Source organism: Triturus cristatus, chromosome 7 (assembly GCF_964204655.1).
Source record: "Triturus cristatus chromosome 7, aTriCri1.1, whole genome shotgun sequence".
Taxonomy (NCBI): domain Eukaryota; kingdom Metazoa; phylum Chordata; class Amphibia; order Caudata; family Salamandridae; genus Triturus; species Triturus cristatus.
In genome coordinates, this window is record NC_140590.1 from 762,712,477 (window position 1) to 762,730,239 (window position 17,763).

General features: G+C 43.3%; 1 protein-coding gene across 6 annotated transcripts in view; it reads right to left on the reverse strand.

Annotated features, from left to right (window-relative positions):
- Window positions 1–327: 327 nt before the first annotated feature.
- ARL16 (ARF like GTPase 16) overlaps window positions 328–17,763 on the reverse strand; it is a 33,200-nt gene continuing 15,764 nt past the window's right edge. For 2 of the 6 annotated variants that reach the window (XM_085617511.1, XM_085617510.1), the window contains exons 2-8: window positions 11,714–11,782; window positions 10,122–10,267; window positions 5,936–6,037; window positions 5,155–5,212; window positions 2,094–2,210; window positions 1,644–1,759; window positions 328–1,223 (exon numbers count right to left, since the gene is read on the reverse strand). In XM_085617511.1, coding sequence (XP_085473637.1) covers window positions 1,058–1,223; window positions 1,644–1,759; window positions 2,094–2,210; window positions 5,155–5,212; window positions 5,936–6,037; window positions 10,122–10,195 — 633 coding nt within the window. In that variant the 5' untranslated portion in view covers window positions 10,196–10,267; window positions 11,714–11,782 and the 3' untranslated portion in view covers window positions 328–1,057. The remainder of the gene's footprint in view (window positions 1,224–1,643; window positions 1,760–2,093; window positions 2,211–5,154; window positions 5,213–5,935; window positions 6,038–10,121; window positions 10,268–11,713; window positions 11,783–17,763) is intronic. The other 4 variants (XM_085617514.1, XM_085617515.1, XM_085617512.1 and 1 more) reach the window with 2 other exon arrangements.

Genomic DNA, 17,763 nt, shown 5'->3' on the forward strand with positions numbered 1-17,763 from the left:
TTTGGAATCACTCCAGTCCTACCAGCCCTGCAAACATCCTTGGGTAGAGATCCTCTAATGAATATTCTTAGTGCGCTTATGCTGAACTTTTTTTGAAAAAAACTATTTTCTTGATGCTGAATGTTGTACCCTTTTCATTTACCTGCATAGTAAATTTTTAGGGATTTTATTTTACCACTCAAAGACTTTTCAATTTTCTTTTATATTTAACTAGTTTGTAGCCAACTGGGTAAATAAATATTTATCCCTACAAAGACAAGATTTCCCCCCATTTTCCCGATAAAAATCTACTACTACTTTTTTCATATTCATAATGTTATCTTTAACTTAAACTCTGTCCGCACAATGTACATTCTTTATTTCTTACTGTTCTGTTTGACTTCTTAAACATAACACAGTCAGACATGGTCTTGCACAGTAGTCTTGCTGCTCGGGTTAAGTTACTAAGAGCAACCACAGTTTCACTCATTGTAACATGCATACTTGTTGAGATCTTTCTCTTTGGACAATGTGGCTGTCTAGTCACAGTTCACCTCAAAACTGTGGTTTCACTTTCCCACAGTGAGGCCATCAGAGTCCCTAAACTTGATATTATTGTGCACAGGCATAGTCTTTCGTTCACACCTTCACTTTCTCCCATTCTCTGTAGGCAAGGTGAAGCCAGAAAACCTGGGTAAAGGTTGTGCCATTTTGATAGTGAATTGGTTCAGTGCCTGCCGACCCAGCATGTTCCATCTAGTCAAGTGGTCAGGTCCTGATGCAAACAGTGTGTCCCCTTCATTGTTGATTCAGTACCACGACCACCAAGGATTCTCCCGAGCCAGTTTCTGTATGTATAATGTGCCACATGATAGGTCCCGGGTCAGTCCAGTCCTTGTATAATGGTGGTCTTCTCCAAAGTTAGCTACCGCAGGTGCTGTGTTCTATTACCACAGTAGGAATATTTTCCACACGAGCTTCATAAGAGCTTTGGTTCCTGTGGGTGTTCCTTGCAGATGTGTGCCCCATTATCAGTAGATGCAAGGAGCTTTTCCTATGTTTGGAGTCTTCTTCCTGGTCAGCCCTTGCAAGAAGAATGCAACCATTGTAGAACTTGAGGAAGCCCTGTGCCTTCTCGCGCACTTATTTCCAGCACAGTCACTGGTTGTTTAGCACATGCAATTATATTGTTCATTCTGAAGAGTGACTTCATTTCCACTATCGACATATAGCATGGGAGGTCTCTGAAGAAAGAAGAAAAAAGTTACAAGCTACTTGACGCTAGCCTTAAAAACAGCAAAACCCACACATGAAGAACTTAACATTAAATCAACCCTCATCCAGTTTCACACTCAAAAGAGGGATATATTAGAACCAAAGACTACCAACCCATGACGCACAACACCCACAGACAGTTTAAGGTCCATCAAACCATAGGCACCCACCCCTTGTCCCCAAGCTCAGAACATATCACAACTACAGATACCCAACCCAGGAGCTATCACAATCAAATACACAGGCTGTATAAGAACATATACCCCATGAATAAGTCCGAAACACACCACCCACCACAATTCAAACACAGCCCGTAAGTGCCTCAAGGCTCATCGTTCTTAACCAAGCCTACATCCAACTGCCACACAGATCAAATGTGTTTTCCTTACATTTTATTAAAAAGGATGAGAACTGATGTGGTGAGCAGCGGCTCAGCAGAAAGGACTGACAACAGCTGCACACAGGAAGCAGAGACCTGGGTGGGGTTTGATGCATCAATAACAAACTAGGAAAAATAAAGAAATATCAAAGTCGGGCATTGAGGAACACAGCAGTACTAGAGGGGAAGGAAGCCCCAAAATCCACAGTGAAGGAGATAACCTTAATACCAGAGGAGAAGACAACGACACTCTCAAATCTAAGTATGCTATCTGTGGATCATAGATGTAGGTATGTTATGAAAATAGTACAAAAAACTTACAACATGAAAGGGGAAGCAGGACAGTCCATGAACAAACTAGGACTAAATGGAAAACCCTGAACCAAGAATGGAGAATGTAATGTCTTTCCACAGAGCTGGTTCTGCATAAGTAGTTTTCTGAATCAGCTAAAAAACTTACCATGACAGAGCTACAGTCCGCATAGTAACTGGGCCAGATGGGGCCCATGCAACCTCCCAATTCCCTCACAATCAGCTTCTTCCGCTGCACGAACAGGTCCGTCAGGTTTGTGCCCACCTATAAGAGGAGCATGAGGGAAAAAAAGCTATCCCTGAGAAATGCCTAGGACATTTAATAGGATTGTGCATAGTATGAATTGCGTGCACTGACACTATCATGTAAAAAACACATTTTTCAAAACGTCTGCGGGAGCATGAGACTCAAGGACATGGAAAGGAGCTACGGCATCACAGAGAGTTCTGGAGGTTTAGGGCATTCACAGCAAAATATGTCCCATTCATTAAGAACGTTGTTGAATTTGCGGGGGAGGAAAGACAGGCTAAGCTCATCTCAGAACTGGCTCACTGAACTGGATACAGTAAGGTGGTTTCCTAACGAGATCATCCAAAACTCAGAGTACATTGGAAGGCGGTGAAGAATCAATGACCACATGCAACTCTTAACCAACCTAGTACTGTACCACTAAAAATATGGAACCTTATTTCCAGGGAGTAACCTTGCAGCTCCGGGATGCAAGGGTACTATCGCCCGAGTGTGAATGACTTATGGTATAACCTAAGAGTGGATTGTAAGTTAATTATTGGAGTGTGATGGGTTGCACATAATGAGAGGAATTATAAAAAGGGTCGGAGGGTATGACCTGAATGTAAAGAGGTCAGATCATGTGATTGAAGTGTAAATTGGTCAGTGGTCATGGACCCGTGAGAGTGACTTGAGGGAATAGAGTGCATTGAATGTATGGGAGTTAGTGAGTGTTACTTAATGAAAGGGAGTCCTAGGTGGTGATCACCTCAAGGTGTGATTCAAGGCATATTGGTGGATCAGATGTTGGTACCTCAGAATAAGGAAAGAAGACACGGTCTGAGTGTGAGGATCAGGCCCCACGACTGGACTGTGTGGGTCAAAAAAGTGACCTGCCTTGTTGCATGCACATATACCTATCTAAGCTTTGGGATTTATTAAGAGTCAACCTAGATGGCTAGTACCTGGGTACAGTGCATAACGAGAAAGGAGGATTTAATGATTGTGTACAGGCGGAGGGGTCTTATCTGTCTAGGTTTGTAAGCCATAGTTGTTCTTGTTTGATAGAGTATAAGGAAGGGCCTCTTTGAAGTCGAGAAGTGTAGACGTGAGCCTAACCCGTGGTTGGATGTTGTTCCACAGCTTTACTTTATTACACTTTTTTGATTTCCAGTCTAGCAGAGCCCTAGTTTGTGTGTTGCATTGATCTCCTTTAATGCTTCTGTTTCCCAAGGTATCAATGTGTGTCAGTAATTACAGCCTTGTAGGCGATGCAGCTGGTTTTGAATGTGATGCAGGTTTGTAGGCATAGCCAAAGAAGTTTGCTCCAGTCCCGGGGACATGGTGTCTTGCTAAAAACCTTTAATGAGTTGAAAGGCAGTGGGTAGAACAATTGTATTGGTGCAAAGTGAGTATTGGGGACATTGGTCTCTTATCTATGTGCCTAGTTCTAAATTTTTCTTTTGATGTAACATATGTAAAGCGCTCAGATACCTTCACCTGGTCTAGTTCGTGCTATACAAAACTTTATAAATAAATACTGACAGAGTCGCAGATAACTATCTACAAAGACCATTGAGAAGCAAGTGCTCCAGTGCCTGCGTTTTCTGTAGCTCAATCACTGGTCTCTCCTGGGCCCCACTGCAGCCAAGGGTTGCAGGACTTATTCCAGGATTGCAAAGCGTACAAGCAACCTTCCTGCAATATATGTGCAGAGAACACTGAATACAAGTGGCGCATAGGAAAAAGGCAACACAGATTATCCGAGCAAGGGGTAAGTACTGCTGAGACTGCAAGCTCATCTGTCTGGAGTCGTCGTATTGGGACTCAAGTAATCAGCAGTTTGTGAAGCAGTTGTGCCCTGCACTTGAACATTTTCTTGACACTTCATTATATATAGCAGGAGCTATAAAAAAAATGCAAACTTTTTTCCTCTTCTATCCCTCGACTATCCTTCTCAATCCAAATAACTCGCTAACATATCCACCACTCAAATTACTTTCGTTTTTCACTATACTAATTCACCACTAATCCTTTATGGGTCCCGGAGTAGTGTGCTACTCACCGAAAAAAGCACTTCGTCGCCTCGTCAAGGGTAGTAAGCGCTATATAAATGCAATTACAATACAATACATTTCAACCCAACAGACTTGACAGTCATGCAAGCCCAATGGATGTACACCAGTTTTTCCTGATGTGATATATCAGAGCCAGGCTGTGATGTCAAGTTGGGACATAAAGTGCACCTCTCTTTGTGAAGGTGGCTTGTATTCCCTCTACTTAGGCTAGCCTATGGAACTGGCTATAACATCTGCATAAACCTATCGTCAGGAGCACAGGCCTTTTCAGGGCTTAGGCTTTCCACTGGAGGGGGTGCACAATGGTACCTCCTTCAACTCACCTCTAAATGTGGTCCTTCACTTCCATAGTGTCTTATTTCAGATGGCCGCTAAGTCTGGAAAGCACTGGGAGGCAACCCTGGTGAAGCTGTGAAGTAGAAAGAGGACCTAACTGCTGCCTGAACGGTTTTGTGGCATGCCAAGAGCAGGTAAACTGCCTCACAGACCTTCAAAGCGTGGCAATTGGAGGGACTTGTGTGGGAGTATCCTGATGGACTGAGACTGCCTTAGTGACAAGAGTTTTCCCTACCCAGCTGCTAACAGGAATTCACACAGAGTGCTTACATCGGGCAGCACAATAGGCTCCATTGTCTTTAACCATCAGTGAATGTATGCCTGCTCCGGCCAAACTCTCCCATTTAACTTCCTGGTGAATTAAAAGTACATACACAAAACACGTGGATTATTGAGACACGCCAATATTTAAGGAACCTACGGCACAGAGGTACTGGTTTCGCTGCTTGGCTTCCTAAAGTCATGCATTCAAAAGAGTAATAGTGTTGAATCTCGCAGAAGGTACATGCTGTTTTCCAGGATGCACAGAATACACTTGAGCCTTTCAGGCTACAATCTCAACTTACCGTGGGGAGGGTTGGGGGAGCCTCTCCAAGGTCTATTGCTCCATCTTTAGAGCTCAGCTTTGCAGGTGTTGGTTAAAGAAAAGTAAGAAAATAAAACTGCCTCGGAATAACCAAGAGTAACCACAAAAAACAAGTCTATACAGCCCCAAAAAGAGTGCAGAACTAATCAAGATTTGCTCTGCGCTCTCAAGGACACAATTTATGCCTATGTGACCCTTCAGTTAGCAACAAACCATTAAAGCCATCTTTGTCCTTTACACCGAGCCTTCAGGCTTTGTTAGGCCCTTAAGAAAAATCTAAAATAATTAAATAACAGCAGTCATGTTTTCAACTCCATGGCAAAATCCCTGGCAAGGTTCAAACCCCAGATCCTGAGGAAAGGTATCCTTCAAGCTCACACGTGTCTTTACTCTTGATTTGTTGCTTGAAATCTATATGACAAGTACCCTGTCACAGTCAAGCTAGGCCCTTATGATGTGGCTGGAGGTCTGTCTAAACTCATACATAAGCCCTCAGGATATGGTCCCAGTTCAAGAGGAGCCAGTTATCACCAGCACACGCACACACACACTCTAAGTAATATTATTAATTAACCCCAATGACGGATCCTCCCCGGACCAGAATGACCAATCTACCCTATGAAAAGTTAATCCTGGCCAGGGATGGGATTTTGCCAGTCGCAATAACAGATTATAATCCCAGGATAGGGTCGTACCTTGCCACAGAGACTCAACATCAATGTCCACGGACTGCCCACCAGCACATAATTTACAAAAGGATATTTTGCAGTCTCTTAAGTAGTAGTGTTTTTCCGACCCCAGAGGCTCCAAGCAGCAGACACATGATGAGTAGACTTATTGTGGAGCACTCGGTGTGCTTCAACCTAGGAATAAAAACACTTTTGGTTATCACTTGCAATCTCCTCTGCAGTGACATAACATCGTAACCCGCATCCACTCCCAACAGCAAGGTCACAGGTTTTAATCCATGCCAACTTCAATGATTGTTAACAACTTCTATAACCCTTTCCCTACACACTTTGATTCTTATGTTACAACCAAGTGCCCGAACTAATTAGGTCCCAACAACACCCCACCTATTTTAAATGTCACAACCTTTACTTCCTCTCCATTCCATGCCACATGACTGGTCTGGACAGCCTTTTATCCCAATTCACTTCCATTAGAGGTGAGCTATCAAACAGTGTCACCATAGACCCATCAAATAAACTATACCACCCTTTCCAGAATTACTCCACCAAAATTATCGTGCAAGACCTTAACACCCTAGCATCGACATTCTGCCTCTTAGCTGGTGCTAAATCCCTCGTGTGCAGTAAAACCTACTGTTAAGACAAACACTGGCAATTATTATCCCTGGAATTATGCTCACTATATCTGAAGCCATATGAGCCCTGGTATATACAAGAACTGACAGGCCACAACCGAAAAAAGAACGGTCCAAACTCGTCTCCAATTTGAGCTTGGAATCTTAAAACGTTTGTAATCCACTTGTGGAAACCTCATCCCCTCATATGATGCCTCCTTTGACAAAACAACCATCCTAAAAGAATCCAACAGAAGTAAAGTCTTCTTCAGAGCTGTTAAACTCGGTAAACCCACTACAGAACCCATTGATAACTAACTGGAAAATGTAATGCTATCAATTAATTCTTCTTCAAATAAATTAGATACAACATTAAGAAGACTGAACAATTAGTCAACATTCCTCCCCCACCTCCTGGCTAAATGTCGAAATGGTCCTTCAATTTGCTCACTAAGTTCTCACAAACTCCCTTGACTTGCTCATAGCAATCGCACCTGAATGCGAACAACTACTCTCCGCTCTCTTAACAGTGTGCTGGAGGGAGATTAACCAAAGTCAATGACTACCTTCCACGATGCATCTTCCCATACTTGCCAAACCAAACAATTTACGCAGTAGGCTACCACTTTTCTTCAGCAGTACTGCCTTTTTAGGTCAGGTCAAGCCTAGCTGCAGCACGCATGCGCTGCTCGCTCTGCGAGGCATGCCGTATTAGGGAATGCACTGGAAGCCCCGCCCACTTTCCTCCCATATATGTCATTGGCTTATGTAATGGTCCTTCTTAAATACTGGGTTCTGATTCGTCAATAGGCTTGATAGTCCCTCCTTGGCACCGCCTTGTCTTCATTTGTAACCTCCCATGGCGACTGGCCCTTTTACTTTGGTTGTTACACAGTAGATCTTATTTTAGTAATTAACCACTATTTTCTTTAATGCGTTTCTCCTCCTGTGGGCACTGCATTCTTTCCTGCAACATTCAGGGTGCCATGCGCTTTACAGGCCGCCACGCGCACAATAGACATGGGCACCGCTCTGTGTTTCAGTACAGTGCCTGCTTTGATGGTTTTTTTTTGTATTTAATCACTATGGCGGCCGCTTCACGTACATGACGCAGTTACTTTTATTTTTATAACACATAAGGGATGCTCAGAGCACATGCTTGGCGGAATGTTATTTTTATTTAATTACATTTTTGCACGCTTTACGATATATTACTTGTATATTATTTTTAACATACTCAGCGCGGCTACGGACGTTCAAGGGTGGGTGCTTTGAACGTAGCTCTAGCGAGCCGTCCGTGCAATTGATTAGTGTTTGGTGCTCAAAACTAATAAGTTTCAGCACCTGGTCAGGGAAAGATGCACTATATACCGGCTTAGCGACCTACCCATCCGCTAATGAGCTTCAGTGCTTTGTCAGGGTAAAGAAGCGCCATAAGTGTTGTCACAATAATGCACAAAGACATCTGCCTGACATGCACTAATTCATACTCTTTGGTAGGGAGTGCACACCCTCGTAACTTCAGGCGATGCCCACTGTCCCTGGAGCAGAACTCTGTCCAAAGTAGGTGGTGCGCTGTTAGAGCTCCCGCAGTCTATGTAGACGTGCATCTTGTGCATGACGGGGGCGTCGAGCACCATGTTTTAGTATTCACTGTACATTGAAGGATCAATGAGGTTTCAGGAGACAACAGGTTGGTTTCCATAATTAAGTAATCATCTTTCAGCAACACAAAGCAAATTAAAAAACACAGGTATGATTTTATTCCCAGGTTTCTTTCATTCCTGTCCATCACTATAACATGAGTAATTAAGGCATCAAAGACAGAAAATAGCTCATTATCGGCAGGCAGCCATTTGATTTCAATTTGTAAAATGCAAACCTCTGAACTGAGTAAGTATTTGGCGTTTCTGCGTCTTATAAATGGATAGAAACACATTCGACAGAGCACGTGAAACTTCCTTCCAATGCTCATTCGAAGCCGAATATTGGCGCACAGATAGAAATCCCACTCTCATGGGAAAACAAAATTGCGGTGTTTAACACAAAAAGCACCTGAACATTGCTTTGAAGTGGGTATACATTTCACAAGCACAGTAGGGTGTTTGTTGCCAGAGAATGCTTTTCAAGCTCCATCGCGTCACCCAGTCCTCCTGGAACAAGCGCTTCATTACACAGGTGCATGTCCCACCCTCGGACCTAGAACAGATGACCCTTCAAAACTATTTATCGTGTTGATTCCTACAGATAAATCATTGCCCCTCCCTTGGGAATGTCGTCCACACCCCAAATATGAGAACTTCCAATATATCATTAATTACAACCCTTCCTTCTCACTAAAAGCCATTGCCTGTATGGAATTCTTGACTCCCGCCCCCTTATGGAATATTATACTGTCCGTACCTCGAATATTGCCATTTCGTGTGCCAGAAGACCCCATCCACTGGCAAACCTCCATTCGGAGCACGGGGTCAGATACACCACACATTATCAGTAAAAAACAAACATTGGCAAAGCCTATAGGTCTGATGTTGGTTGCCAACTATTCCATTTGCCAATGTTTGTGAATGGTTTTTATAAAACTGTACAAGAGGTCTACTTTTGGTGTGTGAAGCACCCAGTGGGCAACAGCAGAGCGACATCATCCACAGAGAGGTAAACCAATGGCTAAAGTGACTTACCATGTGAACTATGGTGCAGTAGGCGGGACTTAATGTGAATGACACACTGACAAATATGAAGCGAGCTGGCTGAAAGCCACTATAGGTAGGAACATATATAAAATTTTATTAAACTAAAAAAGCCTTGGCTAATGCAAGATAAAAAATGTTTAAAAAAAAAGTCTCCTCTGAAGGCCAATAGTTGTGAAGTCGAGTTTGGCACAGACATACAACACATTTTACAGTGGCAGCAATCAATTTTGACCCCCCTTATCAAGAGCTTCCTGAATGTACACTTTACCCAACACTAACAATACACATTTGACACAAACCCTTGCAGCATCCCAGAAACAACATGGCTCCATGTCATGTAAATAGCTAAACACATCCCATCAGCATGGTCTTGTACATTTATATTCATACTCAATTTACACAACAGTACACATTACACACAGACCCCGCACCGTCACAGGAACAAGATGCCTTCATGCCATGTAGCGGGCTCATGCCATCTCAATAACACAGCCGTATCAACATGTATTCATACCCCGATCCACAGCAAAAGGGCAGTTTTGAGGCAAACCCCCACACAATCACATGCAATGCCCACTCCCAGGAACAATGGCCTGCATAACCCGGCTCCAAGCATCAATAAAAGCAATAAAAAAAGGCATAGTTATTTACAATACCAATAGGTCAAAGTTTAGGAAATACAAGACCTATTGCATTGCAAATGCTTGTTTTGTATGCCGTCCTGTTTTTTATGAGTCAAGGGACATTAGACCTGGTTAGTCATGAGCTACCACAGTTAAGACATATGTAATACAAAACTCAAAATAGCTGTGAGTTAAGTGCCTTAAGACCGCTTCTGCAAGAGTCTAGTTGAAAAATGCACTTCAAAGATTCCAAAGTACTCATTTTATAGAAAACTTAAAAGCAGAAGGGAAAATGGGGAAAGAGGGGGTTCTCTGTATACTTTACTTTTGCTCAAGCTTCACTTCAAACAACACGATCCTTTTCATCAGGGCAAAGTGACACGGCTGCCACAGAAGCATGTGAGCTCTTCAATACACCCCTGGTCTGGCTGCAGAGACATCTGGGAAGGGAATGGAAGGCCCATGGGCACCCTATATGCAAGATCAATAATTGTCAGTGCAGAGCTATGGGAGCACCCTGGTGTGCCCTGGAAACATTTAAGTATGCTTGTGTAATAATACTGCAATGATACCAATAACTGTTGTAATAGTCTCACGTCATTTGGGAAGAAATTAACTCTGTATTGTTTATGCCAATTGTGCTTTGGCTTTGTCCAACATCCCCATTTCCCAAACCAGCTTCAAGACGGTTTGTGCCAAATAACATATTAATCTTAAACTGGTTCTGTTGTGAAACAATGTCTGAAGTATTAACATTGTCAAACCAGATTTGATCCTACACCAAATCTAACGGTTTCCCCCTACTATTTTTCGCCCACTTCCATCCTCCATTTCTTTACCTCTCACTATAGTTCCCACTTTTCCAACCAACTCTTCTCTCTCTGTCATGTCCCTTTCTCCTCCAATCGCTTCTTCACCCCCTCACATACTTTTTCATCCCTCCTCTTCTGATTTAGCTATAGTCTGTGCTTATGCCCCTCCTCTTTTCTTTCCCTCCCTGATCCCTTTTTATTATCACCTTTTTACTCGCCTTCCATTCTCTATTGCTATGCCTTTTATTTCCCCATCTCCTCCTTTTTTATGCTTTCTCATCCTCTCTTGATCCATCTCCTCCTTTGTCTTATTTATATTACACATATCATCCAAATACCCTGAACTCGCCTTTCTTCTGCTCCTTCCTTCATCCTATACCTCTTCCCTTCCCCATTCTTACTTCCACTTTCTTCCTCTCTGTGCTTTTCTCTTCCCTTAACTTTTCTTAATGCCCTTACACTTTTCCCCTGTCCTGTGGAATGTTTGCGCCAAATTTCCTTTTCTCTCTTATCATTGTTCCTTGTTCTTCCTTTAGCCACCTTTTTTCTTGCTCAGTTCTTCCTCATATACTTCTCACTATTTTCCCTTTCTCAGGCGACCCCTTCTTTCCCTTTTCATTTCAGCCATTACTTCTTTCTCTACTATTTACTCTGAAAAATAAGCAAATAACAATATAACTATATTACTTGAGTGAAGACGGGTAAAGTTGAAACACAGAACTAGCATTTTACTATCCAGCTACAAAACCAAATCAATGATTACTTCCTTCACAACCACCAGTCACACTTCAGCAACAAGAAAGCAACTAATCAAGTTGTAGTGATGGCCTGCTTAAGAGAGACAACTGTAACCCTTGCTGTCTGGCCCTGCTTGATCTCTCAGGACACTGTGGCATCGTCAACCACCATACCATACTGAATATGCTCTTGACAAAGGCTTCCCTGGCTTTTTTTTTTATTTTATTACAGGGGTTTTCTTCATTCGTCTTCAATGGAAGCAGACTCATTAAGTGGAATCTTCTGAATCCAGAGGAAAATATGTGTCCTTTTTAGTAGCTCAATGCCCCATCCTCTTTACTAGTACTTTTGTATCTTTAGAACCAACCTTCTTAGAATCCTCCTCTCCAACAGTAGAGTCAAGATCAATCTGTTTGTGGGCGATACCCAACGTCACCTGAAAACAAGCATTGAAAATGCAATAGGTCTCACCTTTGATTAAGTTAAAGCCATTTGCTTTGCTAATGGTATTGTATAGCATGTCATTTTTTTCAAGTCCCATTCCCGACAGAAACAAGCAGTTTAATGTGGAGCATCCCCTCCCCCAGAACTGACACTTCATGGCCATGAACACAAACAGCCCAACCAACTAAACGTCGCATATTATGATAAAAAAAGAAAAAAAAAAAAAAAAGGTTGTTAGATGCAGACAGGGACTTTTTCTAAGCCCCAAAGGAACAAATCACTTCCTTCCATGTAAATTCCACAAGTTTCTAGGAAAAAAAACGTACATTCAAGTTTGTATTTTAAAACTCCAAAAAAGTTGCCCACAAAAATAAAACCGTTAGCATTAGTGTAAAACAGACTAACAAACAGCAAGGCTGTTACAATCTTAAGGTAATGTTCTTCCAAAACTATCTATTTAACAAGCAACAACAACCAAACAATATAAAAAACGCGGGGGAAATCAAACGTTAAACTCGATCGCAAGCTACAAAGAGAATTCAAACTGCAATACATTCTATAGCAAATTACAAAAAGAAAAAAAACAATGCCTACATCTGAGGCAACCACAATGTTAAACCAGCTGTCACATTGTAAATATTTTTTTAAAAGTGCTTACCCAGTAATTTAAGAAGACCGTCTAATGCCGCAAGTAAACGACTAGTGTTCGCAGCATGTGCCTTTTTGATAGTCTATGGGGAGCCTTGAGCTGGACTTCTTCAGAGAGGGTATCCCAGAGGCTACGAGTGAACTTTCCGTCTGCACCCTTCCATCGAGGGCTTTGTGCTGTCCTTGCCATGGCAGGGTCTGCCTACCCTCTGGCCATAACTACCCGGTGCCAGGCAGGGCGCTGCACCCAGCCAGTGTGTGCAGGCTCAGGGAGTCCTACGTTCCCATGGTCACTGGGGTCAGACCACAGGGCGGCTCGTGGAGGGACACCTGTGCCCTCCGGGTGGGGGAGGCAGATGGGAAGTGTGTGAAAGAATGTTCATTTGATGGGGAGGGGTGGACACACTCCCTCATACAAATATATAGTGGTTATAAAGCGGAGAGCTGCGGCGAAAGTGAAAACGGGCATTCTTTGTGTAAGCAATGAGCTGCATGGCATGTGAGGGGTTTACCTAGCATAAAGGGTCATGCATGCTTTTTGTTTGTGGCATTGTCAATGCGTGATTATCAGTGTCACCTATAGCAGTTGGCATCACAAAACTGTAGACATTATAGCAAGATGGCTTAAAATTTCACACGTCACGTTCTCGTGTTGATTAATAGCGCTGCAAATGTTGTCTTCAGGGTGTTTTCAGTGCTGAGGATGTCGCGTGGGCGCCACCCTAACTCGCTTTCCCCATCCGCCCCAAACGTGTACAGATGCACGAACGCCTGCCTCTCTGTATAGGGTCGTGTCTTCAAGCGATTTGAAGCTTCGCTCAACCACACGGAGTGCTATACCAGAATTTAAACTAAAAAGTACAAGACACGTGTGGATTCCTTAATGTGCTGGTGCCCGCTTGCCCCTTCACTCCACTAGTGAGTTAATTATCACGGGTACCACCCGTCACAGAATCTTCACACCTGTATTGTAAACACATTTCGCTTACAAGTGTTTCACACTATATTAGCTATAGAACGGAGGGCCGCGGCGAAAGTGAAAGCGTTCATTCTTTGTGTAATGTTTCACACTATAATGGCTATAGAGCGGAGAGCCGCGGCGAAAGTGAAAGCGGCATTCTTTGTAAGTGAAAGCGGGCATTCTTTGTGTAATGTTTCACATTTGTCCGCATGTGCTTCCCATCCCGCTGCTCCCGTCAACACAATGTTGCAACAAGCTCGGTTTGTACAGAACAGTGTAAGTTAGTGAGCATATTTTTGCCAAGCAGCATTGTGCTTTTAAAGTTCTCTCGCGCACGGACAGCATGAAAAACAAGCTCGACCCAGGCGGCCCGCGCTCACAATGACAAAGAAAGAGTGCGTCCAAGCTAATGAAGGAGACCGTATAACGCCGCAAGTGAGAGATCCAATCCCTGTGGGCGGGGCCAAAAGTGGACAGGACGGTAACAATGAGGGACTAATAAGCCTCCTTTTCAATCCTGAGTCAGCGTTTAGCATGGAGGATGATGCCAGCGAATTAAAAAGATGGGCGGGGCTTCGAGTCCGCCTCTGAAAGCTTCGGAATCCGTATGGATTCCAAGAAGCCCTCGCATGGCGAGAGCAGCGCTGCTAAAGCCAGGCGAGACCTAAAAACAAAAGCAGATGCCAACTTGCTCCAGGCCAGGCAAAGAAAACATAATTACAGAATCTACAGAGCTTAATTTTGAAGGCTTCTGCAATACCAGCAAGGACCAGTGTTTTGCATTGCTTCTGTCAAAACCTGGACTACAATCATTCCTACCGGATTTGAGAGAACCCATTTATGGAAGAAGGAGACTCACAACATGACACCTGTAGCATAAGAAATGGGACACCATCCCAGATTTCCAACAGAGCCATTGTCAGGTCTAAAAAAACAAGCATTTGCAATGCAATAGGTCTAGCATTTGCGCAAGTGTAAGCTATTGCCATTGTAAATGACACTGCCTTTTATGTACGTTTTAAAAACCAAAAAACTTAAAAAAGGCATTTTCATTTAAAATGCCAATAGCTCAAACTCGCGTAAATGCGAGACATATTGTATTGCAAATGCTTGTTCCCATTAGCCGCTATGTATGTTGCACAAACGCAAAAACACCCCTCCCTCTACATGTTCTGTATTTTTATGTTTCCATATTGTGAACGTATTTTTACACTTCGCAGACGTGTATTTGTTTGTTCTGTTGAGTGTTTTGGTTACCCGAAGAAACGCTCAAAATTCGTTGTAAAGGAAAGTAACTGACAAGTTGGAAATGGATCCACGAAAAGTATTTTTGCTGTTTGTTCCATGGTAACAACAGTCAGTCGTCTCGCATTCGGGCATGCACAGAAAGTGGCTTTAAACCAACAGATTTCCCTGCTGCTAGGACAGCTGGGGAAGTTAATGTACGTGTTGCCCAGACCCACGTAAAAGTAGTAGGCTGCAGATTTCATTCCGGCTAGAAAGCTCAGTGGGCTGCTATGTTTGCGGCAGACATGGTGTCTAACTTGTACTCCGAACGCTTGAATCTTAGTAATATAGCACAGGGGGTTGAGTGATTAGTACAGAGCTCTTTTGCCAACTTGCTGGTCACTGATCAGTATTTAACAACAATAGTGTTAACACTGAATATTTAAACGCTGCGAGACTCTTTGGTATATGGTGGCGCTTTGTAACTGGGCAGTCCAAAATAATATTATTTTACTATTCTAAATAGAAAATAATTAGAAAGGTGCTGCATTTATTTATATAAAATATTATTTGAACGAAAGCATCTTGCATTTATTTTATATAAATAACACGGGTTATTTTTCAAGGTAGTACAGGGATTAGGTCATAAAGGTAAATGCACAGCTCTAAAACTTGTCCAGGAATTTCATGTTCCAGTTCTTTTTTGGTTGCATCATTTTAGTCATGAAAACCTGCATTTCTGTTTAATCATTAAGACAAATGCACACTTAAAAAAATAATATTTTTTTTTACTGTGCCCAGGAAGAGCACGTGCAGCAGCTCATACTTTTCCAGTAATATATTGTCAAGACACAGTGAAAAGATAATTCTAGTAAATATTATAGCCTTCAAGCAAGCTTTTTCCTATTTTTCGCATCCATTTGGACTGTAATGTTTGTTTGTGCTAAGTGCACTGTGCCGCATGGAGAACAAGCATTTGCAATGCAATAGGTCTCGCATTACTGAAAGTTTGCGCTATTGGCTTTGCTTTATTACTTGCAAAACCAATAGCTCAAACTTTCAGTAATGCGAGACCTATTGCATTTCAAATGCTTGTTTAGTCAACCGTGACGTTCAATAGTAAATGTTCAAAAATTGGCAGAACTCAGACATGTCCTCTCCACCCTCGATGTGTAATGTGATCTGCAGACGAGAGGAAAGTATCAACATCATCAAGGAAGGAGACAAATCAAGGAGCGTCATGTGTCAAAGCGCTGCAATTTTGTAAAATAATTTCCCTGTTGCAAAGGGCATTGCACGTGCACATAAATGGGATTTTTAAGTGACATTTTTATATGAAAACACTGCCCAGTGCTAGCTGGAGTTGACTATTAAAACAGCACTGACTTCATTTGCTTTGAGTTAAAGTTTTCCGGCAACAGCGGGACGTGTCCACACTCCACATCACAGCTATCCTTTGCTGTGCCAGGGGATGCCGGGCAGAGTGTTACAGGAAAAGTAGCGATTAGAACAGATTATAAAAGAGAACCCTAGTTCCCCCAGGAGGCTACCAAATAGTCAAAAAACTGCACAATCTCCCTAAAAAAGTATTCGTTTACATGGGATCATAAAATAGAAATGTTCTTGTTTTACATGTGCTTTGCAAAGTTGCAACTCTCGTTCCTCGGACTTACCTTTAAAGTTTCCTTTGATTTTGGCAACGTTTTAAGCAACCAAATTAATGAAGTTTACGTGAAATCCCACAGCGGGGTCTGGATATGATTTCTGAATGTGTTTTTGCCTGCAGTCTAGAGCCCGTTAAGAGCGATGCTTGCCGAGTAGAGGAAACTATTCAGTCTAATAAAATGCACGTCACTGCTCTAATGAGGGAAACATATGGCAGAGCACACATTGGTTTGGGTGTTAGAAGGAAGCTCTGCTCCTTTTCTACCTTTTATTGAAATATATGGTTGTAAAAGATCCACAACAAAGACAAACTCATGACAAGTGGCACTATAAAAAAAGAGAAAAAAAAAAAAAAACACGCCACAGCGAAACATGCGTTTTCCATTATCGCGCCCGTGTCTGGGCACGATAATTGAAACCACATGGCCTTTGGTGCGCGTAATAGATACCAATAGGCCAAGGAGGGAGCAATGCACCCGCCTTTGGCCCATTGCGTGCCATCTTTGTGAAAAACAAGCACGCAAAGGCCAATCGCGGAAGCCAAAACTAAAAGTACACGCACGAGCGTGTGCGATTCCAGGCTCCGTTTTGAAACCCTGGACAAAAGGACTCAAACATGCGCAAGCAGTGCTACGCACTGCATCACTAGGCGCAAGACCTAAAAACAGTGTGTATTTTTTCCTGTGTGCAGTTTTTAAGTCTCGCGCCTAGCGTTGCACTGCGCAGCGGTGTTCGCGCAGCGTGAGACATTTAGTAGGTGAAAAACAGGGATTTAGCACGGACCTAGGAATCGCACACGCTCGTGCGTAATTCTTTTTGTGGTACCCCATTGGCCGTTGCGTGTGTTTTTTTATAAAAGACTGCATGCAATTGGCCAAAGGCGGGCGCATTGCTCCGCCCATGGCCTATTGGTGTCTATTACGCGCTTGGTGTGCGTAATAGACACCAATAGGCCATGTGGTTTTAATTATCGTGCCCAGACACGGGCACGATAATTGAAAGCACATCTCGGGAGCTTGTTTTCCAAGCGGAGGTGAAAGCTTTCCCTGCCGCTTGTTTTCTCTATTGCGTTTCAAATCCAGTGGCTAGAGAGGTAAGGGCAAAATTATGCCTCCCTCCTCCCGTCCCCCCCCATTACAAAATGTTATGCGGGCCCTTGAGTCTCCTGGATAATCATTGGTCTTGTGCTCCCAGGAAGTTTGGAGCCCTGACGAGTTGGGGGCCAGCGCAACGCCCCTCATACAGGTGCAGCATAACAACGCATTGCAGGCGCGAGCAGCATCAGTGCCGAGCACTCAGGCAGCCCCGCCGGATACTCCGACCTTCTGCCCGCCCGACCTGCCCTAGGACGCGCCCGCTCCTCGCAGGCTTCACCCTCCGCCGGGGGCCTCTGATACGCAATAGCTGGCACCGTTGAACTCCATCCACCCCGGCATGGGCGAGACGGCATGCCCCGCATTCCTCCGCCTTCT